The following is a 24,745-nucleotide window of genomic DNA, read 5'->3' as shown; positions in this document are numbered from 1 at the left end:
AATTGACCTCACCCCCAGGGACTGGCTTAATGCAGGACGTGGATGACTTGATCCAGTCAGAAAAACAAGAAGAGGTAGAGGAAGCCTCTGTGAAATGGCTTCACTTTCAGGCAAAAAAACAGCTCTGAGTATCTAAAAAAAAAAGGAAGAGCAAATGGTAGAGAAAATGTTTAAATATTTGAAACAATTTTTGACTGAGGATTTGTGGTGTATTGATTCAGAGAGGGTTCAGGGAATCTCAGAAATAATGTTACCCAGGACTAAAAATAAGCTGGAACAATTCTTAGGATAATTAAGGAATTGCACGAGCTGGATTGAGGATTCTCTCTTCTAGCCACAACATTGTATGACTTCTTTAGCCACATATAGCCTCAATGTTATGGAGTGGACATAAGAAAGAGAACAAAACTTAACAAAATAAAAAAATTAAAATGATTGATACCCCAGCCATGGCTCTTCCAGACTCAGAAATCTGAATTGGAAGGGAATATTAAACAGGCCACCCCTGAGCCTGCACTGAAGGCAACGCAGCAGCAGCCAGGGCTCCCCAGCGGGGGAAGCCCCTGGGCCTGCCCACAGATCCTCTGCTCAAATCCTCGGCCTGGGCACCCTCCTTTGCCATCTCCAGCCACTGCGGGACAATCCTTGCTCTCACTCTTGCAGCTTCAGGCCTTTCTGTGCCTGCCCTCGCCACAGCTGCTGGGGAAGGCACCGGGACAATTCCACTCTGCCTCTCAATTCCACTCACACTCTGCCCTGCCTGGGATTAGCTGCTGGCAAAATATACCAACTTTAAAATGGCTTCAAATCTTATTTCTCTAAATGGACTTGGTTTGCCTTTGCCTTGGGAAAGGAATTTTAATGTTTCTTTTCCACCACTCAGCAGAGATGAGCTTAACATCTCAACACACTGGGAATAGCCCAGAAGATTCCCAGATAACGACCATCAACAAAACATCAACACCCAGCAGCAAACATCAACCAACATCTCCCCCAGACACTGCCCCAGGCACAGCTGGAGACACCTGGTCTGGAAAAGGCTGAGCAGGAAATCCAGGAGTGCCCACCTAATTCACATCACAGGCACAGAAATCCGGGTGCAACAGGAAACCAAATCCTAACAACTCCACACCTTCAAACCAATGAACATTAAACCAAGGGATTTCTATGGGGTCAGACTGTATAAATTTAGAAAAATCTAGTCAAACTCATGTGCAATGGAATGATTTTCTCTGCACACCCAGCCCAAGTGTGCATGAAATTATTCCTGTTGCACATTCTGGCCAGAATCAAGTAATACCTTATTTCTGTAAAGACATTGTTGAAGAGTTTTTGCTTTTCACAGTTTCAGTGAAAGGATTACACCTTTAGAATAATTTTTCCTAATAATTTTAATTCTATATTGTCGCTTCTGTTTGGGACAATGTTGTAATAATCACTTTTTAATTTTAGGAGAAGAAAAAGAAAATACTTGATTGCTTTGTAATTTTTCTTTTCTGTTTGTGTCTGGCTTGTAGTGGTGGCAAAATGATGGTATGAGTTATCTTATGTTCACCTTTAAGCTGCATTTTGAAAAACTAGAAGAGCTTTAAAGGTGACCCTTTAACTCGTAGACCATTAATAGAGAATTTTTTTGTCACAAAAAGAAAAGGACCAAAAGCACTAGCAGGTAAGTGGGAGGGAGAACACTTGAATCACCCACAGCTGCCCAGGAAGAGAAGCTTTGTTCCAGGCAGCCAGGAGAGGAGCTTTAGAAATGCAAATTAACACTGATGGCCCAAAGCCTGCACAATGGCCCAGGGGCTTCCTGCCTGCAGGAGGAATTGGGCTGATTCCCTCTGCCCCTCAGCCCAAGCTCTGCCTGCTTGCACAGATGGAATTTGCACAGATAAAGGCACAGCCCATTGTGAGGATATCTGACTCTGCAACACAAATTGGTTAAGCTGCAAAGGAAAACAGAAAATGAAGAATGTTGTGAAAACTGCACTAAAACAAGTGTGGGGGAATCATCCCTGTCCCCACTCCAACATGTGCTGTCACTGTCTATGTTATATAGGGTGTATCAGAGCACTGGGGTTTATTTGCTACCACAAGTTCAGGGAAATCAGTTGGGAATCCAAGTATGTGATGATTTAATGAGAGAAAAGCTGACAATTGATGCAGCCCTGGCTGGAGTGAAACAGAAATTAAAACTTAGGAAATAAACACAAAGAAATGTTTGGCTAAAAGGGGGGTTTGAAAAAACCATACCCTGACACTCTGATCCACAAGAACAAGAAAAGAGTCTGACTGCAAGATAAGATAAGGAGCCAGAATACACAAACAAGACCCAAAGACAAAGGCACCACAAGATAAAGGAGATTCTTCAGACCCTAAGCCGGAAAGAACGGATTTAAAGTTCCAAAATGAGTCCAGAGGAATGAAAGGGGCATGGAGTTAATTGTAATATGAAGTGAGGACAAGGAGAGTTAAAAAAATGAATATGTGTATCTTGTAAACCTAGTCTGTAAAAGATAAAAAGAGAAAACCAAATCAAAAAGGTGTCCATGCTTTTCGGAGGAGATATCCCCCATGCATCTCAGCGCTGAATAAATTAATACCTACTCTTATAACTACTCTGCGAGTTATAGAGTTCTTTTTATTCCGCGTATCAGGAGGGAGCACCCAAAAATGGGGAAAAGACTGTGATAAATGAACTTATAAAAATTCGTAGAAATCTAAATAAATATATTTGTAGCAATAATAATATAAAATATAAAGTACAGTGTGGCCCACAAGTCCTTCCCAGATCTAGTCGCGAATTCCCACTCAAGAGATAACGACCCTAGCCGGCGCCCATCAACGGAAAAGAATGAACAGGACATGGGCCATCAGGCTGACAGGGAAAGGCTCCGACGAGATACTCATCACCGGACCTGAACACCCCACCTCGCAGGCCACCGTTGGGGAAGCAATCAGGCAGACAAAGGGAAAAAGTCCAGCCGAGATATCCATCAGCTCCAACCCGGATCCAACCATCCCATCCAGATGGCCTGAACCAAAATGAAATCAAGGAACACCCAGAACTTCTTTACATATGAGGAGACTCGGTCCGGACGTCTATTTGACTCTATTCTCCAACGCCAGGAAATCAATTCATCCAACAATCAAGGACCCTTGGTGAATGGTGCCTGCCTGGAATTTGGCCTCAGGACACAAAATCCCTATAAAAACCCCAGACAGTCTACCCTCCTTTGTGGATTTGGGAACACCTATACCTTTGGGTATAGACCCCTGTCCACCCAGCGCTGCGCTGTTTATTTTATTGTGGTTTTTCCTCATTGTTTATTTTTATTATAAAAATTGTTTTATAATAAATTGTTTTTTATTTAACCCAAATTTGCCTTTGCATTTATAACAAGACGAACGACCACCAGAACAAGTCCTGCAACACCATGGATCAGACCCTGGGAACCCTGATGATTTCATATCAGGTACCTGATGTTATAAATTTGTATTGTGATATTGGCTTTCGCAGATGAATATCATATGTTAAATACTTTTTCGCTATGTATGTACTTTTTTTTGTTGCTAACAAGTCTTAAGCTTAAAAGAATTTCCTAGGTACAAGGCAAGGAAACCCCAGAGGGCAAGGACACTGGGGCCCAAGCTGTTATCAAGAGAACAATAGAGGCCAAACTGTTATCAGCGGAAGATATGAAACCCAGCTGTGCTCAGGGGAAGGATGAGGGCCCTGGACTGTTATCTGCCCTGACCATTTGCAAAAAGAAAGGAAACCAAACTCCAGAATAATGATGACCAGCAAGAATAATGATGACCTGCAAAAAATATATGTTGACCAGCAGAAAATGAGACTGTGCAAGAGCACAGAAGGCAGATCCAAGAAGGCAGAACCAGGGAGGGGACATGCTTGAATATGCATTAGCCCCTCACAGCAAGGAGGGGATAAAAAGAGTATCCCTGAGATACCAGGTGTGTTCCTGGCAAGGCGCCAGGGCACCCGGCCGTTTTAACCCTTTGCTTTATTTCTTTTGTCTCCTAATTGTCTTTTATTTATATTAAATTCTTTTTATAGTTTATTAAGTGAATCTCGTTTTTAAGACTGAGAAACCATTTCTCATTTCAATGTGATAATTAGATGACACGATGTCATTGAAATAATAACCAACCAGACAGCTCCAGCCCCTGACCTTCCCCCCAACCAATCCACTCAGATGAGGAACACAACATTTCACCATGGGATGGGATCAGATTACCTTTTAGCAGAAAATCGAGGCAGAGTTTGTGGAAAAGTTAAGTAATTCAAACTACTCTTGGCAGATAGGTGGCAATGGAAAAGTAGTAAAACAGATAACAAAGGAAATAGCAAAGCAGCTCAATGTACTTGTTCAAACATGGAAAGGATGGGAATGGGACACAGTTTTGTAGTTCCCTCACAGACCATGGGTTAAACAAATGCTGTTTCTCCTCTCATGTGCTACAGCAACTCTCATCTTTTTACCATGCACCACACCTTGCTGAGTGCAGCTCATTCAGCAGCTGAGCAAGGGGATGGAGGTGGCAGCCAGGCCTCCTGAGCCACAAACGGCTACAAAAGGACAGAGAATGAGGGCACTGAGAGCAATCCCAAAAACAAAGAACCAGGAAGAAAAAACAGAGGCAATGAGTGAATCTGCTTGGAGACAGGGCCAGGGACTTGTATATAAGGAAGCAGTGGGAGAAATCACCAGTTATAGAAAATGTTACTAATTGTCAAGGACTGCTGCTCAGACCAAGTCCCGCTACATTCCTCAACTTCCAGAAGAACAAACACTTCACAGAATATTGGATGCTATACAAAAGGTGCATATTAACGAAGACAAGCAGCAGGCGGATCGGGAAGGCTGAACCTTCCAAGCACCTCCGCCAGTGTTGGGCAAAGGGACAGGGACATGCGGCCGGGAAAATCAGGACAAAAACGAGGCCGCGTCCTCCAACACCTGGAGAGAGCGCATGGCAAATGCCCCATGGCCTCTCCCTTTGGGCAGCAATAAAGTCACTCGCACACCACTCCTCTGCCTCCTTTGGCCACACAAACCTCTGGCGCCGGGAATTTTCCCGCCCAGCCCCGGGCACAGCGCAGCCACCTCCGGCCTCCCGACACGAAGCGGGACGAGCCAGCGCTGCTCCGCCACCGCCTCCTGCCGAGGCCCCAGCGGCAAGGAGACCGCGGGCAGCCGCTCCCGCAGCGCCCTCAGCCCAGGGCCAACACGGGCCGGCCACGGCACAAGCCACCCGCCACAGCCCCCTGCCGCCCCCTCCCGGGCCCGCAGCGAGCCCCGAGCCCCCGCAGAACCGAGCGCGGCTCCCACCTGCGATGGCCGGGGCCGCCTCCGAGCTCCGCCGCCGCCTCACCGGGCTCCGGCCGCTGCTGCCGCCGCTGCCGGGCCCGCACAGACGCTCCGGCAATGGCGGCTCTCCTGCCCCACGGCCGCCCTGGGGGCGCCAGCGGGGCCGGGCTTGTCCCCGCTCTGCCCAATCAGCGCGCGCCAGAACCACGAGTGACGGCAGAAGCAGCCAATCGCAGCCAGCGGCGGGCTCTGCACACGGCACGGCCTCGCCTGCCTTGGGCTGAGCTCCGCCATTTCTGGGACCCCTCGGCTGAGGAGCGGCCCCGGCGCTGGGCCCGGCCCGGGCAGGAGGCCAAGGAAGCGCCGCTGCGCTGAAGCGCCGGGAGCTCGGGGTGCCCGGGAGCTGAGGGCGCTGGGAGCTGGGGGTGAGTCCGGGATGGAGCAGGGCATGCCGGAGCGAGGCCAAAACTCTGTGACTCTCCTTCCTGGCCCGGGCGGGTAGCGGAACACACAAGGAAAGGCTCGGGGGTCTGGATGAGGGTGGGGACAGTTTAATCATTGGTCTCGGGCACAGCACACCTGACTTGGGGAAATTAAATTGAATTTATTATCGAATATGTAAGAGCAAGAAAACGAGTAACAAAGTGATTCCTACGGGAATCCATCTTCCCCCCAGCTGTCCCTCCTTCCCGGGCTTAACTTTCTGCCCCTGTCCGTCCCCCTCCCCGCCCAGAGGCACAGGGATGGGGGTCACAGTCAGGTCATGTCACTGCCTCCCCCTGAGGGCCAGGAATCCTTGTCCTGCTGCAGCCTGGGGTCCCTCCCAGGGGACAGAGTCCCTCAGGAGCAGGCTGCTCCAGCGGGGATCGCCAGGGGGATCCCCGAGTCCGGCCAGGAGCCACTTCCATGGCTCTGCAGGGGCTTCCCCCGGGCTCGGGGCCTCTCTCAGGCACCCCCTGCTCCGGCCCGGCCTCATTGCCCCCCTTACCCCCCCATGCAGCGAGTGCCCGGGCAGGGAGATCCACGATCCTCATGGGGCTGAATCTTGGAGTTTCTGAGCTTTATTGGGCTGAATGTTGGTGGTTTTTTTTTTCATTGTGGGAGCTGAACCTTTCTATTTTGGGGGGATATCATATTTTTGGTGTTTTGGAAGTTTTTGATCTGTCTTTGTTAGCGTTCAGGAACACACATAATCACAGACTGATTATATGCAGGTGCTTTATTGAAGTGTGCGGGAACTCGGGGTATCAGCAACCCAAATCTAGCTCCGTTGTCTTTGTCCAAAGTGTGCATATTTCTACAATTTCAGCTGTAGCAGTAATCACTGTAACAACCTTATCAATATTGCTTCATTAATATTGCTTCATTAACTTTTTCTGTATTGCTTCATGAGAGTTAGCTCATCCTTGCACGAACATGTCCGAATCTTATCTCTGGGTGGGTATCTTGTAGACCCCGAGTGCCAGTTCCCGTTACCGTAAACATTTCAGCTTGCTAGACCATCCCTAATACCAAGCATTGTTGTGGCCTGCCTCTACATGATTTTAAGAAGCATTTGCAGAAACATTTAACCCCATAGTAACATATTTTCCCCCCGTTGAAAATATTTCACTTTACTATAATAAGTATAATGCTTTCACTATATACAGTCCTTTTTCTGTGTTTATACTTGATGTTCATCTTCGAATCCACAGTTGTCGTAAGCGTTGTTACACTCTGGAGGACTTGGAGATGACAAATGCAGATGTGGATCTCTGTCCCGTGTCAGTGCCTTTATTGTCTTCTGGTTCCAGGATACTCTTTTCTTTATCTCTCCTTTCAGAACTGCACAGATTAACCAGATTGCTAAGAACACAATTAGTAGGATTATCAGACTCTCAAGAATAGATTTGATCCAGGAGCTCACATTCCATCCTAACCCTTCAAATATTTTATCTACCCAACTTGTAGTCAGATCTTCTCTCTCTTTCTGTGCTTCATTTTCTATTTGTTTTAATGGATTAATGTCGTGTTCTACATCTGCAGTTCCATTTGGGATGTGGATGCAGCGGTGATGAATTTGTCCTTTTAGGTACCCGCATACTCCGTGTTCTTTCAACAATAACATATCTAAAGCCAATCTGTTTTGCAGGGTCATTTTAGTTGTGCCCTGTAATTGTACATTTTGTTCTTCAAATTCCTCTTTGGTAACTCTTGCCAATCTTTCTACCTGATCTGTAAGTTTGTACAACATCTTTCTATTGTTATAATTTGATATTGGACCAAACAAGGATTCCAGAGCCCACTTAAATTTTACACTACTGGAGGGTTCCTGCCATCTTTCTTCATCTTCAGTTTTGTTTTCCTGAAATTCTCATCTTGTCCTTATTTGCAGAAGTTCATGTTCTCCCTTGAATGGGGACCTTTTCCAAATTGGGCATAAGGTGGGGAGGTCTAAAATAATCTCTTTTACTTTTTCACCTACAGGCAAATGTGTTGTCCAGGTGTCATCGCTTGCTGCCAATCCAAATTGGCCTGGACTCTGAATTGTACTTGTGCTACATATTACCTTTTGGATCACTTGTCCTATCTTGTCATTTATTTCACCTTGTTTATGTTTGATTCCTCTGCAGGCACATCCAATTTGCAGAGCTACCACATGTGGTGGCATTTGTTTTATTTCTTCATCATCAGAAGTACAGTCCTAAGTTTTGTTCCATACCCACCAATTCACTTTGTCTGCCTCCATTCTACTGCTGGTTGCAGTGTTCCATACCCCTGGATCTGTTTCACTTTCAGAGCCTTCCCACTTAATGCACCAAGGGCTATCTGCCATAGATTGGAATTTCTGAAGCACACTCACTGACCATGCACTGTCCCAAGCTCCAGCCCGATCTTTTCCTTCCTGTCCTTCACACTTCCACTTTGATACTGGAATCTTTTCTTTAATGACCTTTGCTATCTTTTCATAACACCATCCATAATTCCCTAATCCCCCATACCAGCCTAGTTTTGGTTCATACTTTCTTCCATTTTCATGACAATCCCATATAGATGAATTCACAGCATTTTCAAACACTGTCTTATTTAGGTACTCGTAATCTATTTGCAATACACAGCTCACGTTTTCATTTTTATTCTTTTGTATTTCAGGTAATTTTGATGTTATAATTCCCCAATTTATTGGGTCTCCTGCTGCCTTTGGTATTGGCAGACAGGCAGTTATTTTGCAGCTGTTTTGCATGTTGGCAAAATCTTTAGTTAATCCAATCATCCCATTTTCTGCCTGAATAGTATTAGAGACTTTTATCACTTGTGGTTCTGGCTGCACCCCCACATCCCTCTTCATTCTAAAGTGAAGAGTTGTCAGCTGATCCTTTTGCATTTCACGTCCCAAGGTAACATTGATTCCAACTGATGGCACTAAAGGCCATAATCACCATTACAGTCACTAGCAACCTAGACATTTGAAACAATCAAACCCGCTTTATCTGCAGCTTTGTTGGCCCTACAGTTTGTGCAGTCCACAGTGCAGGGGAAACCTTCTTCACTCTGGTGTAATGTATGCAGGGATCCAGTCCAGCTCCTTTGACTGCTGTCAAGGTAGTTAAAAGTACCTGACAGGGTCCATTCCACCTTTCTTTTAATGGTTCTTCGTTCCAGCTTTTAACGTACACTTCATCTCCCAGGGGGATGTCATGAACTGGATTCTCAAGAGTCAGCGGCCTGTTCCACACAAGGGTGCTCCAAAGTTGAGCTCGAGCTTTTCCAGGAGACAGAACATAATTATACACCTCTTGCTTCCCTGTAACATGTACATTTGGATTAGGCTCAGGGGATTCATATGGTTTCCCATACAATATCTCATAAGGACTGACTGACATCCCGCTCCTAGGCTTTATCCGAATCCTCAGCAGTGCTATTGGTAAAGCTTGTGGCTACTGGAATTTAGCCTCTTGGCATATTTTGCTGATTTGCCTCTTCAGTGTCTGATTCATCCTCTCTACCTGTCCACTGGATTGGGGTCTCCATGGTGTATGGAGATGCCAAGCTATTCCCAGCAACCTACTCACCTCCCTCACTAGTGTGGCTGTGAAATGTGGGCCCCTATCTGATGATATTCCTAGAGGCACCCCAAATCTTGGAATGATTTCTTGCAGTAACCACTTGACTGTCTCCTTTGCTTGATTTGTGGGACAGGGAAGAGCTTCTGGCCATCCTGAAAATGTGTCAACCCCTACCAATAGATATTTGTATCCTCGAGTTCTTGGTAATTCTACAAAATCTACTTGCCAATAATCTCCTGGTTCTACTCCTGCCCAAATTTTACCTAATTGTGCCTGTCATCTAGCCACTGGATTGTTCTTTAAGCAAATTTCACATTTTGACATTACTGATTTTGCCATTGTTAACATCCATACTGAAATTAAATTTTGTTTTAACAATTTCACCAGTGCCTCTGCACTCCAATGACATTTGTTATGTTTAATTTGTAGAACTTCGCTCATTATGAAGGGGGGTACCACTACTTGTCCCTGTGTAGTCATATACCACCCTTCTGAATTCTTCTGTGCATTCAGTGAGCGTCCCAATTTCTCATCCTCTATTGAATATTTTGGTTCTGGGGGTAAATTGAATTGAGATACATTAGTTTTTAAAGGTATCAATGCCATTGCAGTTTGCACTTCTCGAGCAGCTTGTCGGGCTGTCCAGTCTGCTTTCCGATTTCCCTCATGAATTTTGGAGTTTCCTGATTGGTGAGCTTTGCAGTGCATGATTGCTACTTGCTCAGGCTTTTGTACTGCTTTTATTTATTGCAGGACTGCATCTTGATGTTTAATGTGTGTGCCTTGAGGAGACAGCAGTCCTCTTTCTTTCCCCAGTGCCCAATGTACATGCACCACTCCAAAAGCATGTTTTGAATCAGTCCAGATATTGACTTTCTTCCCTTCACTCAGCTCTAATGCCCTGGTTAAAGCAACCAATTTTTCTCATTGGGCAGATGTGTTTGCTGGTAAGGAAGAAAGCTGGATTCAAAAGGTTAGTTGTCTTTAGTGTGACATCATCCTGCCCAGTCAGGATTACCTGGAATTTCATCATCCTGCTTGGAGATAGCCAATGGCCCCCCTTTTGTTCTAAAACAGTGGTCACCATGTGTGGCACATAGACATCTATGTCTCTACCCATTGTGAGTTTCCTGGCTTCTTGTATCAGCATCACAGTGGCTGCAACTGCCCGCAGGCATGAAGGCCATCCGGCACTCACATTGTCAAGTTGTTTGGAAAAGCAGCCTACCAGCCTTTTCCAGCTTCCCAAATGTTGGGTCAGCACTCCCAGTGCTGGGTGTGATCTTTCATGCACAAACAGCTGAAAATCTTTGGATAGATCAGGCAATCCTAACGCCGGAGCTGTTGTCAATGCCTCCTTCAGTTTGAGGAAGGTCTCCTTCTGTGGTTTGCCCCAGGTAAGCGGTTGTGTCTTCTGGGCTTCATACAGGGGTTTTGCAATTAGTCCATAGTCCATGACCCATAGGTGGTACCACTCTGTCATCCCAAAGAATACTCGCAGCTCATGCAGGTTCTGGAGTTCTGGAATGGCACAAATAGCTTGAATACGATTAGTACCCAGCTTACGTTGCTCTTGTGAGATTTCACATCCCAGGTAAATCACAGTCTGTTGGGCAATTTGTGCCTTTCCTTTAGACACTTTATATCCTCCCATTCCCAGCTGATTTAAAATTTCAATTGTTACCTTTATGCAGGTTGTTTTCTCTTCTGTAGCTGTCAGTATATCATCAACATACTGTAACAGCAGGTATTGTTCTCTTGGTACTTGCCCATTCTCAGTCCAAATCTCCAGCTCCTTTGCCAGCTGGCTTCCAAATAGGGTTGGACTGTTCTTGTATCCTTGTGGGAGTCGTGTCCAGGTGAGCTGGGTTTTCCTTCCATCGTCTGGATTTTCCCATTCAAAGGCAAACTGTTTCCTACTTTCTTTGTCAAGGGGTATGCAGAAAAAGGCATCTTTTAAATCAATTATAGTAAACCATTTCTATTTCTCTTTTAAAGATGTCAACAATGTGTAAGGATTAGCTACCACTGGGTAAATATCTTTAGTTATTCCATTTATTGCTCTCAAATCCTGTACTAGTCTGTACACACCATTTGTTTTCTTCACTGGAAATATTGGTGTCTTAAATTCTGATTCACATTCTTCTAAAATTTGGTACTTAAAAAATTTATCAATAATCTTTACTATTCCTTGCCGTGCTTCTGGCTTTATGGGGTACTGTTTAACCTGTACAGCTTTTGCTCCTTCTTTTCATTCTACATGTACTGCTTGTGCCAACTTAGATTTTCAAGGTATGTCTGTTTCCCATACAGAGGGAATTACTACATCCTCTACTTTCCGAGGGATGGCAGGGACTGGTTTTTCTTTTATCATTAAGATTTGTCCTGTCTTTGATTCAGGTATTTTCATTAAAAGCTCCCCGTTTTCAAAAGTTATCACTGCATCAAGTTTTCCTAATAAATCTCGTCCTCAAAGTGGAATTGGACACTCAGGCGTACCTAAAAATTCATGTGTTAAAACTTTGTTTCCATATCACAAATCTAGTCTCCTTGTCTCAAGGGGGCAATCACAGTCCGCCTTTGTCTGCCCAAATCTTTTCCCGTTCTACCCAGAACCGGAGCAAGCTGTGACCGAGTCCGATGGGATACCGGTGTCGCTGATTTATTATCATCACCCCGCTACTGCTATCTTCCTCCCCAGCATTTTTCACATTTCCTTGTATCACAGTTAGATTTGGATCATCTCCTGGAGAAGAAGGATCAGGTGAAGGCGGTAGAGGAGGATAAAGAGGGAAAGGTGAAGTGGGATTAGGCGAGATAGGGTTAGGTGAAATAGGATTGGGTGAAGTGGAGGCAGACAAAACAAAATCGTGTTCTTTTGGTTCTGCTGAAACCACTTGTAAATCAACATCCATCTCTTTCCCCTGACACAAACTTTCTTTTAATGCCAGGTGCTCTAAACAACTTTTTCCTTTTACACAAACCTCACATTTATCACTCACACGTGCCTTAACTGCCATCAATCCACACTCAGCCTGCCATTCTGGCTTGTGTCGCAAATAGAAAAACAAATCAACGTACGGAACTTCATCCCACTTTCCCTCTGGCTTACAGAACAACATCAACTGTAAAATGGTGTTATACTGCAAAGATCCATTTCTCGGCCACTTGTCCCCACTGTCCAGGTCATATCCTGGCCACCATGTATTACAATAATCAATCAACTTTACGTAAATCTTGCCCAAAGTTTCCCTGTTTCCAATGTGCTGATAAGCACCCCAAAGGAGAAGTACGTGGTACAGGGGCATTGCCACCTCAAATCCCTTTAAGCTTCTCCATGTTACAGTTACAATATACCACACATCACTGCTGCCCAACCTGCAACGCTTTCGCACTTGTCTGACAGACGGCGCCTGGGCAATACCAGGAATTCCTCCAGCCCAACCGTGAGAAGCTTTCGCTGCGTCTTATCGGCAGGCACCAGAGCAGAGGGAAAAGCACCTTACCTCTCTCAGAGGGACGTTGTGAGCGGCGGAGACAGTCGCGGCCGGATGGGCTCCCCGAGAATCCCTCGGTGCTGGCTGGAGCATGATCGGGTCGTGAGCTCGCTCAGCAGCACTCACAGGGTCCCATCTGGGTCACCAAAATGTTAGAGTTCAGGAACACACATAATCACATGACTCGATCTTCTCGAGTGTGGCCCGGCTAGCTCAGTGATGAGGTTTCTCTTCACTCGAGTTTCGAGCCAGCATATGTTTGTGGGGTTCACTGATTTTCTTCAAGAATCCAAGTCTATAGAACGAGTAAAGAAATCAGGGGGGGACTCTCTCTCTGGTTTGCATTCCACAGTTTATTTCTGTGAAGGGGAATCCAAAGGATGAGAGACAAAGGATTTGGGGTTTGGGGGGGTCTCTTTTAACAGGGTTTCTCGGAGGGAGGGAACATCAGAGAGGGAACCAATTATTTTTCTCAGTTAGTACATCTTGCAAACTTTCTACAAATCAAGGTTACACATGCCAAGATAAAAATAACAGACACCAACTTCTTCAAATGCCCACAAAGGTGTGGGAGTATTCTATACAGAGGGGCAGAGGGGAGAGAGGGGGGGCTTGGTTTCCTGGCAACACAGGGGGGAAAGAAAGGGAAGGCAAGGTAAGCATGCCCTCTCAGCTTCCATAGTTTAGAGGCATTCTGGGACAGGAAAAAGTTACAAACTTCCGTGTAGGAAAGAAGAGTTCTCTTCTCCTAACCCCGTGCTTTCCTGGGCTAAAGAAACTTCAAGCAGCTGGAAATGCCAGCGGGGTCCTCTCTTTACTCTATCCGGCCTCTTGCCGTGGGGCTGAGGAGAGAAACTTCCGTAACCATGGTAACTTGACGCCAGGTAAACAGGAGAAAGAGAAGCTGGGGGGGAATCACAACTAAAAGATGGGAAAAGATACATTTCAGGCTATCAACTACAACATCTCCCCCTAATTTTTTCCAAAAGAAGGAAGGGAACTTGGTTTTACTTCTTCAAACCAAGGGGAAGGGGTTTGGGGTGTATTGGGATTTGGGAATTCCACAGCATTTATCTGAGGTGCAGGAGAAATTAACTTGGTGGTGGTGGTAACACACCAACGTTGCAAAACAGAAAACATAATCAAAACAACAACAACAATTGCAAAAAACCCTAAAACAGTCCAGAAAACAGAAGACAGCCATCCCGAAAATCCCCATCCTGAGAAAATGTCTACAAAACTGTTATACTGAGGATGGTTTCTTCTTAAAATACAGGTAAACAAGGAACAAAAACCATTAGCTAAATTCATCAATAAACAGATTCAACAGCGGAAAGTCAGGGTAGAATGGAGAATCTGGATTTCCTTCTCCACCCAAATACCTGTTTGTTCTTTGAACTTATGCTAATGAAATATCGGGGGGTCTTGTGGGATGTTTTTCAATGTACGGTTTTACCCACCTCTGTGGGACCCACCGCAAACCCAGGGGTGTTGATACACAAGCGTATCCTCTTCCCCATGTCACTAATTTGTAAGGACCTTCAATTTTTCCACTTTCAGGGTCTCTCATCAGCACTGGTGGATGTTCCTTGAGCTTGTATTTGCCATGAGGGGAGAAATACTTAACCACTGGGGGGTTTTGATCTTCCATAGAACAGTTTAAAAAATTGAGAGTGAACAGGGCTTTGCATAATCTTTCTTGTGGTGTTAACTTTACTTTGTTTTTCCATTGATTTTTCAAAACTCTTTTGAGTGACTGGTGTGCTCTCTCTACTATTGCTTGACCTGTTGGAGAGTGGGGGATTCCTGTCTTGTGTTTCACTCCCCATTCCTGCAAAAATTCCTTAAACACTTTGGAAATACATGCTGGTCCATTATCTGTTTTAATTTCTTCAGGGATTCCTAGTACAGAAAAAGCTTGCAACAGGTGCTTTGTGGCATGCACACCTTTTTCTCCTGCATGGGCTGAGGCAAAAATTGCTCCTGAGAAGGTATCAGTAGATACATGTACGTATTTTACCTGTCCAAATTCAGGGATGTGTGTTACATCAGTTTGCCATACTTCACAGCTTTTCAGTCCCCTTGGATTGACTCCAGCACCCAGGGATGGCAGAGCTGTGCGCTGACAGTGGGGACATGTGGCCACAATGGCTTTGGCTTGATCTCGTTTCAGATTAAACTGTCGAATCAAACCTAGCACATTCTGATGAAACATTTCATGGCTTAATTTTGCCTGTTGAAACAGGTCAGGGAGTCTGGCCAGTCCAACAGGGGCAGCAGCCAGGGAATCAGCTCTGTCATTCCCTTCTGCTATGAAACCAGGTAATTCCATGTGCGACCGGGTATGCATAACAAAATAGGGATGTTCTCGATGGGAAACTGCATAAATTAATTTTGAGAGCAATTCAAACAAAGTTCTGTTTGAGATCTCCTTGAGGACTGCATTTTCTGCTCTGGAAACTACTCCTGCTACATAAGCTGAATCAGTGACCAAATTGAATGGTTCTGAAAACCTCTCAAGTGCTCTAACTACTGCTGCTAACTCAGCAATTTGAGGGGATCCTTCTACATAATCAACATCTGTTTCCCACTGCTGCGTCTGAGGATCCTTCCAGGTCATTACTGACCTTTGGGATGCTCCAGAAGCATCAGTAAAAACAGTCAAAGCTTCAAGGGGCTTCTGACTCCTCTTATCTTTTGGTACCAAATTAAATTTTGAATTAAACAATTTGTGTGCAGGGGCATGAACTGAAATCTGCCCAGTAAAATTCTCCAGAGCAATTTGCAGGGGCTCTTGATTCCTCAAGAGGTGCTCAAACATTTCCCTGGTCATCTTCACTGAGGAGGTTTCTTCCTCAGAGAGGCTTAGGGGCAAATGTATACATGAAAAATCACAGCCAGCAAGTTCTCTCATTCTCAGCCTGGCCTTTCCAACCAGCTGGGCCATCAATTCCTGTGGCCTTGTAATATTTTTGGACCGATGGTGACTGAGAAAGACCCACTCAATGATTATCAAATGGTCTTTCTGGTCCTTGTCCCACTGAAAAATCAACCCCTGAAGGTGTGGCAATTTCCCCATTACAATAAATTTGAAAGGCAGCTCTGGATGGCATCTATGTGCCTGTCTCTTCTCCATCATGCTGTTTACCTTCTCTAAAGCATCCCTGGCTTCTGGAGTCAGAGTCCTTGGAGCACTCAGCTCATCTCCCCCTTTCAATAAATTGAAAAGAGGGGCTAGGTCATCAGTGGCAATGCCTAGCCAAGGCCTAACCCAATTCAGTGTTCCACACAGAGAGTGCAAGTCGGCTAAGGTTTTGGGATTGCTGTTAAAAGCTAATTTTTGAGGAACAATTGTTTTTGCAGTGATTTCCAGACCTAGGTATTTCCAAGGAGGCATCTTTTGTACTTTTTCTTCCTGAAGGGTGAGTCCTGCAGTTGTTAAAACTTCGGTCACCCGGTCCAGTGTGGACTGTAGCAATTTTTCCTGGGGGGCACACACTAGCACATCATCCATATAATGCAGGATAATGGCTTCCCCCACCTCAGCTCGCACAGGGGATAACAAGGCAGCAACATACCATTGGCAAATCACAGGTGAATTTTTCATCCCTTGGGGGAGGGATTTCCAATGAAACCTTCTCATTGGGGCTTCTCTGTTGAGGGAAGGCACAGAAAAAGCAAACCTGGGGGCATCGATAGGGTCTAGAGGAATTTTGAAAAAGCAATCTTTGATGTCAATCACAGCCAATTCCCAATCTTGAGGAAGCATGGCAGGAGACGGCATCCCTGGTTGAAGAGGTCCCATGTCTACAATGACTTTGTTAATTTCTCTCAGATCATGAACTAATCTCCACTTGTCTTTCCCTGGCTTTTTAATGACAAACACAGGGGAGTTCCAAGGGCTAAAAGTAGGTTCAATATTGTCTTGGGCCAATTGCTCATCTACTAACTCGTTTAGCGCCTTTAATTTCTCTTTACTCAGCGGCCACTGGGGTATCCAAATTGGGGAATCTGTGGTCCATTCTAGTTTTTGGGTCTGGCGCTTCTCAGTGGCCGCAATCAAAAATCCCGAGGTGTTTTCGGAATTTCAATGCGGACTCCCCATTGGGACATGACATCTCTTCCCCACAGGGGAACCTGGAAATCAGTGACAATGGGGCGAATAGATGCTATTTGCCCATCAGGTCCTCTAATCTGAATGGGTTCCTTTGATATCTTGGCCAGTTGGGCTCCCCCTATACCTTGGATGTGGCTAACCATCGGTTGCAGTTCCCATTGTGGTGGCCATCTCCTTTCAGGGATGACAGTCACATCTGCTCCTGTGTCTATCATGCCTGTCATTCCCATGCCTTCACTACCTTTTTTCAAATGGCATGAGATGATGGGTTTGTTTTCTCCCACTGCTTGAGCCCAGTAGATCTGAGGTGCTACATCATCTACTGGGATCCCTGATGGAATGGGAATAGCTCGAGCAATTACCTGCCCTTGTGCCAGGTAGAATGGTGGGTTGATGCACCGTGCCAAAAGGATGAGTGCATCCAAGTCAGCTGAAAGAGTGACAGGAGAAATTTCAATCTCTGGGGGTGTGTTTTTTGTGTCCCCAATAACAAGAAACTTACAATTCAAGTCGGGGGTCAGTTTTTCCCTCAGCGGGTCAACGGAAACAACCGTCCAGTGGCGAGACCTAAAAAATTGATCTTTCACAGTAAACAATTTGAGAGGTAATTTTGGCTTCCAAACCTCACAACCATTGGTGTTATTTCGGTGGCAGAAGTCAGACCTGTGAGAAACGTCACATTTAAGAGTGTTATCACATTCAATTTTCCCTCCCCCTGCGACTTCTATTCTACTTGTGTCTCTGCGCGGAATAGACTCGCGCTGCGTATCTAGTTTTTTTGGTTCTGAGGACCCCCTCCCTTTTCCAAGTTTCTTTGCCCTTGCTTGTTAGGATATGGCACTTGGCAAAACTTTGCAAAATGTCCTGGCTGTCCACACTGATGACAGGTGAACGCTCCCTTCGACTTGGCTGGTGATGGCAGAGTAGGTACAGTTGTGGCTGCAATCCTTCCTGGGGTTCTTTGGGAATCCTCAGTCCTTGGCACTGAAGTGCTGATTACATCCGTACACATCTCGATCAAAGTTGTCAAGGTCGGTGGTGGATCCTTTGGCAGCACCCGAATCAGTGCTTTGCAGACTTCATTCGCATTCACTCGAGCCATTTCCAACAGCAAGTCAGAGTGCAGGGTGGTATTCTGCACTTGTCTTTCAATCTGTACCTTTAATCTATTCACAAAATCTACAAATCTTTCATCAGAACATTGTTTAACTTGAGCATAGGGAACAACAGATTCAGAAAGAGGAATATTGAAAAATGCTTTCTCTGCAGCTTTCTTTATTTTCTCTCTAACTCCTTTTGGCAAATTTTGGGCTTGGTCAATAGGTTCGCTCCAATCACCTTCACCACATAAATGATTCATGGTAATTATTTTACCCGTTTCATCTAAAGCTTCAAAATCACTGCTCAGTAATTCTCCCAAAAGGGTTTTCAACAATCTTTTCCAAGCCCCTTCCCAGAGCAAATATTCTCCTGGGGATAGAAGGCAGGAAAACAAATCCTTCAAATCATGGGGGACCAATTGGTTGGAGGAGAGGGTTGCCTTTAAAAGACTTTTAAAAAATTGGCTTTCCTTTCCAAACTCTTTTGCTGCTTTGCATAATTCCATTTTCAATCGAAATGACATTTCATTCCATTCTGGTAATGTTCCTCCCCTCCCATAAGTTACAGGTGCTGCAAAGAAGGCAGGCCTCTGTTCCTGGTTTGTCCCTTCACCCCCTCCCTTCTCCACACTGTGTGAGCTGGAGGGAGTGACCTGGGAGCCAGCAGCAGAGAGAGGGCAGGCGGGGTTGCAGGGGGGGAAGGAGGGGTCAGGGGCGGGGTGCCTTGGGAGGGAGACACACCTGAGGGGTGGGGCGGAGGCAGAGGAGGGAGGGTCTGGAGGACCAGGAGGGGGGAGGTCTTGAGGGAGGAAAGGGTTGAGGGGGGGAGGGGCAACAAAGGGATTGTGGGAAGAAGAAGCAACCTGGGGGTTGACCATGTGCTCGCCACCATTTTGAAGTTCCTGGGCCCTTTGTGTAACACTTGGGGGGAGGCTCACCATGTGGTCTCCTCCATTTTGTGTACCCAAAAGACCACCAGGAACAAAAGGAGAGGGATATTGAGGGTAAAGGGGGGTAGGAGAGGGAGCTGGGATGGGTTTTAGGGAAAGGTTTCCAACAGCTTGGCCAGAGCTCCTGGAACAGGGGTGCTGAGAGGACTCCCCCAGCTTAGGGTAACAGGGTTGAGGTAAAGAAACAGGGTTATCAGGGTTAGGATTGGATAACCTTTTTTCTTCTTTTTCAATAAGGGTTAGTCTAATCAAAATAAACAAATGGATTACTTTCTCTGCTGAACTATCTCCAGCATTCACAGATTCAGTCAATTTTGTCCCCACTCTGTTCCAAAAGGAAACAGAAGTTACATCTGCAGGAGACACTTGAGGAAAATTTAAAAAAACCCAATTCACTAATTTTTTCACTTTTTTCTTAGAAAACGGTTTCTCTCCAATTTGCAAAATGCCAATCACTTGATTAAAAATCCCCCTTTGTGCTACAGACAGTCTTGCACCCATCTCTGTGATCTCACCTGTCCGTCGCAGCTATTTCACCAACGGCTCCAAACTGCTCTGCATCCAGAAGTTTCACCTGGGATGGGACTCTTCTCTCACCCACTCCCTCTTCACCACTTCCCCCCTTTGGGGAATTCAGTCTTCTGAATGCTCGTGCCGTTGTCTCGCTCTCAAAAGCAGCCCCTCGGTGCACAGGGGTTCTTGCTTTTCTCCCCAACACGTCTTCCACTTAGAACAGCGAAGAGACGCTTCTGGGGTAGATGTCGTCCCAGCAGTGGTCAGAATCTCACCTTCCGTGGTTCTTCTGTCCCCTTTGTTGAGGGACAGGCCAGCCTCACGTTCTGGGCGTCATCTGACTCGATCTTCTCGAGTGTGGCCCGGCTAGCTCAGTGATGAGGTTTCTCTTCACTCGAGTTTCGAGCCAGCATATGTTTGTGGGGTTCACTGATTTTCTTCAAGAATCCAAGTCTATAGAGCGAGTAAAGAAATCAGGGGGGGACTCTCTCTCTGGTTTGCATTCCACAGTTTATTTCTGTGAAGGGGAATCCAAAGGATGAGAGACAAAGGATTTGGGGTTTGGGGGGGTCTCTTTTAACAGGGTTTCTCGGAGGGAGGGAACATCAGAGAGGGAACCAATTATTTTTCTCAGTTAGTACATCTTGCAAACTTTCTACAAATCAAGGTTACACATGCCAAGATAAAAATAACAGACACCAACTTCTTCAAATGCCCACAAAGGTGTGGGAGTATTCTATACAGAGGGGCAGAGGGGGAGAGAGGGGGGGCTTGGTTTCCTGGCAACACAGGGGGGAAAGAAAGGGAAGGCAAGGTAAGCATGCCCTCTCAGCTTCCATAGCTCAGAGGCATTCTGGGACAGGAAAAAGTTACAAACTTCCGTGTAGGAAAGAAGAGTTCTCTTCTCCTAACCCCGTGCTTTCCTGGGCTAAAGAAACTTCAAGCAGCTGGAAATGCCAGCGGGGTCCTCTCTTTACTCTATCCGGCCTCTCGCCGTGGGGCTGAGGAGAGAAACTTCAGTAACCATGGTAACTTGACGCCAGGTAAACAGGAGAAAGAGAAGCTGGGGGGGAATCACAACTAAAAGATGGGAAAAGATACATTTCAGGCTATCAACTACAACAATCACAGACTGATTATATGCAGGTGCTTTATTGAAGTGTGTGGGTACTAGGGGTATCTGCAACCCAAATCTAGCTCCATCGTCTTTGTCCAAAGTGCACATGGTTATACAATTTCAGCTGTAGCAGTAATCACTGTAACAACCTTATCAATATTGCTTCATTAATAAATCTTCATTAACTTTATCGATATTGCTTCATGAGAGTTAGCTCATCCTTGTATGAACATGTACAAATCTTATCTGTGGGTGGGTATCTTGGAGAACCCAAGTACCAGTTCCTGTTACCGTAAACATTTCAGCTTGCTAGACCATTCCTAATACCAAGCATTGTTGTGGCCTGCCTCTACATGATTTTAAGAAACATTTTCAGAAACATTTAACCCCATAGTAACATCTTGATGTTTGTGCTGAATCTTGGTGTCCTGGAGGCTCTTACAGACACAAGATGCCCAATGACTTCCTGAGGTGAACTTCGGCAAGGAGGAATCCCCACCCCAAGGCACTCTTCTCTTGTTTTTTCCCCAAACCAGGATTTTTCATTCCCAAACCGAGGCCAGATGGAGGAGGAGGAAAAGCCCCGGAGATACCACACGAGGAGAGGCTGCAAACCCAGCCCAGGGAGCTGTGAGGAGGAAAGATCCCCCCTATGCCAGGAAGGCGGCCAGAGATACAGCCGGAGCTCAGAGCTGGGGGAGAGAGCTCATGGTGGGAAGAAGTCCCACAAGTGCTTGGAATGTGGGAAGGGCTTCAAAAAGAGCTCCCACCTGATCCAGCACCAGAGGATCCACACTGGGGAAAAGCCCTATGAGTGTGGGAAATGTGGGAAGAGTTTCAGAGACATCTCCAGCCTCATGCGGCACCAAGTGATTCACACTGGGGAAAAGCCCTACGAGTGTGGGGAATGTGGGAAGAGCTTCAGAGACCGCTCCAACCTGAGGGCACACCAGAGGATCCACAGTGGCGAACAGCCCTACACTTGCTTGGAATGTGGGAAGAGCTTTGGGTGGAGCACCAATCTGAGGGCACACCAGCTCATCCACACTGGGGAGAGGCCCTACGAGTGTCCCCAGTGTGGGAAGAGGTTTCGGACCAGCTCCCATGTCCTCCTACATGAGCGGATTCACACAGATGAGAGGCCCTTCCGCTGCCCCGACTGCGGGAAGGGCTTCAACCGCAACTCCCACCTCACTCTCCACCGGCGCATCCACACTGGGGAGAGGCCCTACGAGTGTCCCCAGTGTGGGAAGAGCTTCTCCAGGAGCTCTAACTTGACCCAACACCAACGGAGGCACCAGTAAGGGAAGGCCTGCAAGTGCCCCGAGTGCGGGAAGAGCTTCGTGCGCTGCTCCAGCTCCATCCCCCATGGGATGATTGGCGTTGGATGATCCCCAGTGACCCCCGTTGGGCAGAGCCCTGGTGATCGGTGTTGGGAAGACACCTGGCTGGGAGGCTCCACATCTTCCTGGCTCCCTGTGGGCACCTGGGTGAACACTGAGGCAGGAACATCCACTGGGACACAGACCAACAATGGGAATTCCTTGAGGAGATTGGATTTGTTGAATTTTAATTCTAGAGAACCTTTTGCCATCGCCTCAGGAGCTGTGTGGGCAGAGAAAAGCGGGTGACACCAGAGTGGGGGTCTCTGAGGGGAACACACATGCTCCGGTGGGAGGGAGGACACAACCCCCAGAACCCCCCGTCACCTTTTTGCTCAGGTAGAAGTCGAGCCCCAGGACCAGGAAGACAAAGCCCAACATGGAGACTCCAATCCATGTCAGCATCTTGCTGTGGGCAGCCTTTGACGGCATCCATGGAAGGTCTGCAGAGGTCAGAACCCCAAAACCTTTCACAGACACCCCAAGCCCATCCAAGGACCCTCCCAGTCTCCCCCAGCCCACCCCGGTCCCTCTGTAACCTCTTTTGGAGTTACTAATTTTAAAAAATTATTAATTCTAGAAAAATTAGAGATCTTAGCTAGAGATAGGCCTTGCTGGAACTAGTTAGAGTTAATGATTAAGTGAGAAGCAGGATTTGAGATAATGAATCTCGGACTGAGGTAAAAAATTCCTTTTCATTGTATGTTTGTTTAGCTGTGCTTATAATGAGAAAAGAGAAACTGATAAATGGGTTCAGTAAGATCACAGACTTCTGGAAACCCATTTAAGTCACAAGGGAGGAAACTGGAGTTGTACCAAATGTCATTTGTAAAGTCAACCATTGTAAAGGTAGAAAGGTGAGAGTGAGGAAGAGCGGTTTTACTTCATTTCTTGATGACCCCTCCTCGCCAAAACGACCCCCTCCTCAAATTAGGGAGCTAACCACGCAGGCATAATGACATTTTAAACTCATTACTGTGCATTTTAATCCAAAGTGGGGAATGGGAAGTGTTTAGCATTATGCATATATATTAGTATTAATATGTATTAGTATTTTGGATATTCAAGACTTTTGTAAATAAATAGACACTGGAACCTTTTGTCAACTTGCAGTGCGTATTAAGGGGTGACTCCTGCACTCGCCCAGTGCTGGGATTAAACATCCACTTTGTAACTTTAAACTGTTGGAGAGGTTTTTTGTCCATTAACAGATTGATATTGATACTGGATCAATATCGCTATTTTGTTAAACCACTCGCAGTCTCTTCCCAGCCTCCCCAGGACCCACCAGAGCCCCTCCTGTTCCTCTCAGGATCCCACAGCCCCCTCCCAATTTCCCCCCACTGCCCCAGGACCCCCAAACCCTCTCCCAGTCCCTTCCCAGCCCCACCAGGACTCATCAAGACTCTTCCCAGTCTCTTCCCAGTACAACCAACCTCATCCCAATCCCTGCTTTCCAATCTCCAATCTCTTTTCAGCTCTTCCAGGCTCACTCAAATCCCTCCCAGTGTCCACCAGCAGCCCCAGAACCCCATCCCTCCCTCCCCAAAATCCTTCAAACCTGTTCCCAGCCATCCTAAACACATCAATCCCTTCCCCAGTTTAAACCAGTTTATTTGAAACTCCCTCCCAGTTCCTCCCAGCACACCCCAATCCCCCTCCCAGCCCCCCCAGTGCCTCCCCCGCTGCCCCCGGCGCTGTGGGGGCCGGGCCGTGCCCCAGTGCCGGCTCAGGGGGTGCTCCAGGCTGACGTGCTCCACCTGGCAGCTGGAGCTGAGCCCGCATTGCCGGGGGCGGTTTCCAGCAGCACCAGGAGCAAAAGACACAGAATACAAGCGTACAGCAATTTATATATGGGGAGGGTCCAGGGGTGGATACAAAACTTCAACCAGTGAGGGATATCCTGGGGAGGGGAATAGGACACATGGATCAATGGGGTGCTGTGGATTAGGGGATTTCCAAAGGGGACGTCCAAGCAGGGGTTGGCATAAGGCAGGATTGACAGGGAACATTTGGGAACAAGGGGCAGGGTGGACAAGATTGATAGGGAAGGTGCTGGAAAAAGGGGTTGGGATACAATGATGGGCAGGGCAGGGGAGGAGATAACTTTGGGTTAAACCAACAAAGCAGGGGGGGTAACAGAACAAACCACTTATACAAGCAACTTCATGTGTCAGCGGCCTCAGGGGTGACAAAGGGTTACATTTGGGTCCCACCCCAAACCCCTTGTGAAGGGCGGCCCAGGAGTTCTGATTGGGTTTGAGTCCCTGGGGGTTTCTCCCTTGGTGTGCTTCTACTGGTCCCTGACCCTGAACTCCACCCTCAAAGGTGGAAACCCTTGAGAGTTCTGTCCCTCAAAAACCCCTGCTCGGGCTCTGTTCGGGGCTCTCTCTTCTGGACCTGAGTTGGTTCCCATACATAAATGGTTCCATTTACGATGAATAAATGGTTTCATGAACCGGCAGCCCGTCCTGGCTGGTGTTCTATGCTGGTCCCCAGAATCCTGCGGCTTCTCTGGACGAGATCCTGAGGTTGCTGACTGCAACAACTTCAAACTTTGAATTAAAGAAAACCACACCACAACATCTCCCCCTTTTCTGTTTAAAAGGAAGAGCTGTGGTTTTGGGGGATCCATTCTCATTTTGGATACACGTCTCCCCAGCAGGGCTGGTCAGCTGGCACTTCTCCCTGAT

General features: G+C 46.6%; 1 protein-coding gene across 1 annotated transcript; it reads left to right on the top strand.

The window, feature by feature from the left end:
• The first annotated feature begins 5,625 nt into the window (after positions 1-5,625).
• Positions 5,626-23,165, top strand: LOC106629086 (uncharacterized). Its single transcript, XM_088068952.1, has 2 exons — positions 5,626-5,755; positions 21,207-23,165. Exon 2 carries the CDS (start codon positions 21,234-21,236, stop codon positions 21,972-21,974), a length of 741 nt encoding a protein of 246 aa, XP_087925078.1. The 5' UTR covers positions 5,626-5,755; positions 21,207-21,233; the 3' UTR covers positions 21,975-23,165.
• Positions 23,166-24,745: the final 1,580 nt, after the last annotated feature.

The sequence above is a fragment of the Pseudopodoces humilis genome, chromosome 33 (assembly GCF_049639895.1).
Source record: "Pseudopodoces humilis isolate 2021_Gansu_Grassland_sample_001 chromosome 33, ASM4963989v1, whole genome shotgun sequence".
Taxonomy (NCBI): Eukaryota; Metazoa; Chordata; class Aves; order Passeriformes; family Paridae; genus Pseudopodoces; species Pseudopodoces humilis.
Note: the sequence above shows the minus strand (reverse complement) of the source record. Positions and strands in the feature narration are given on the sequence as shown.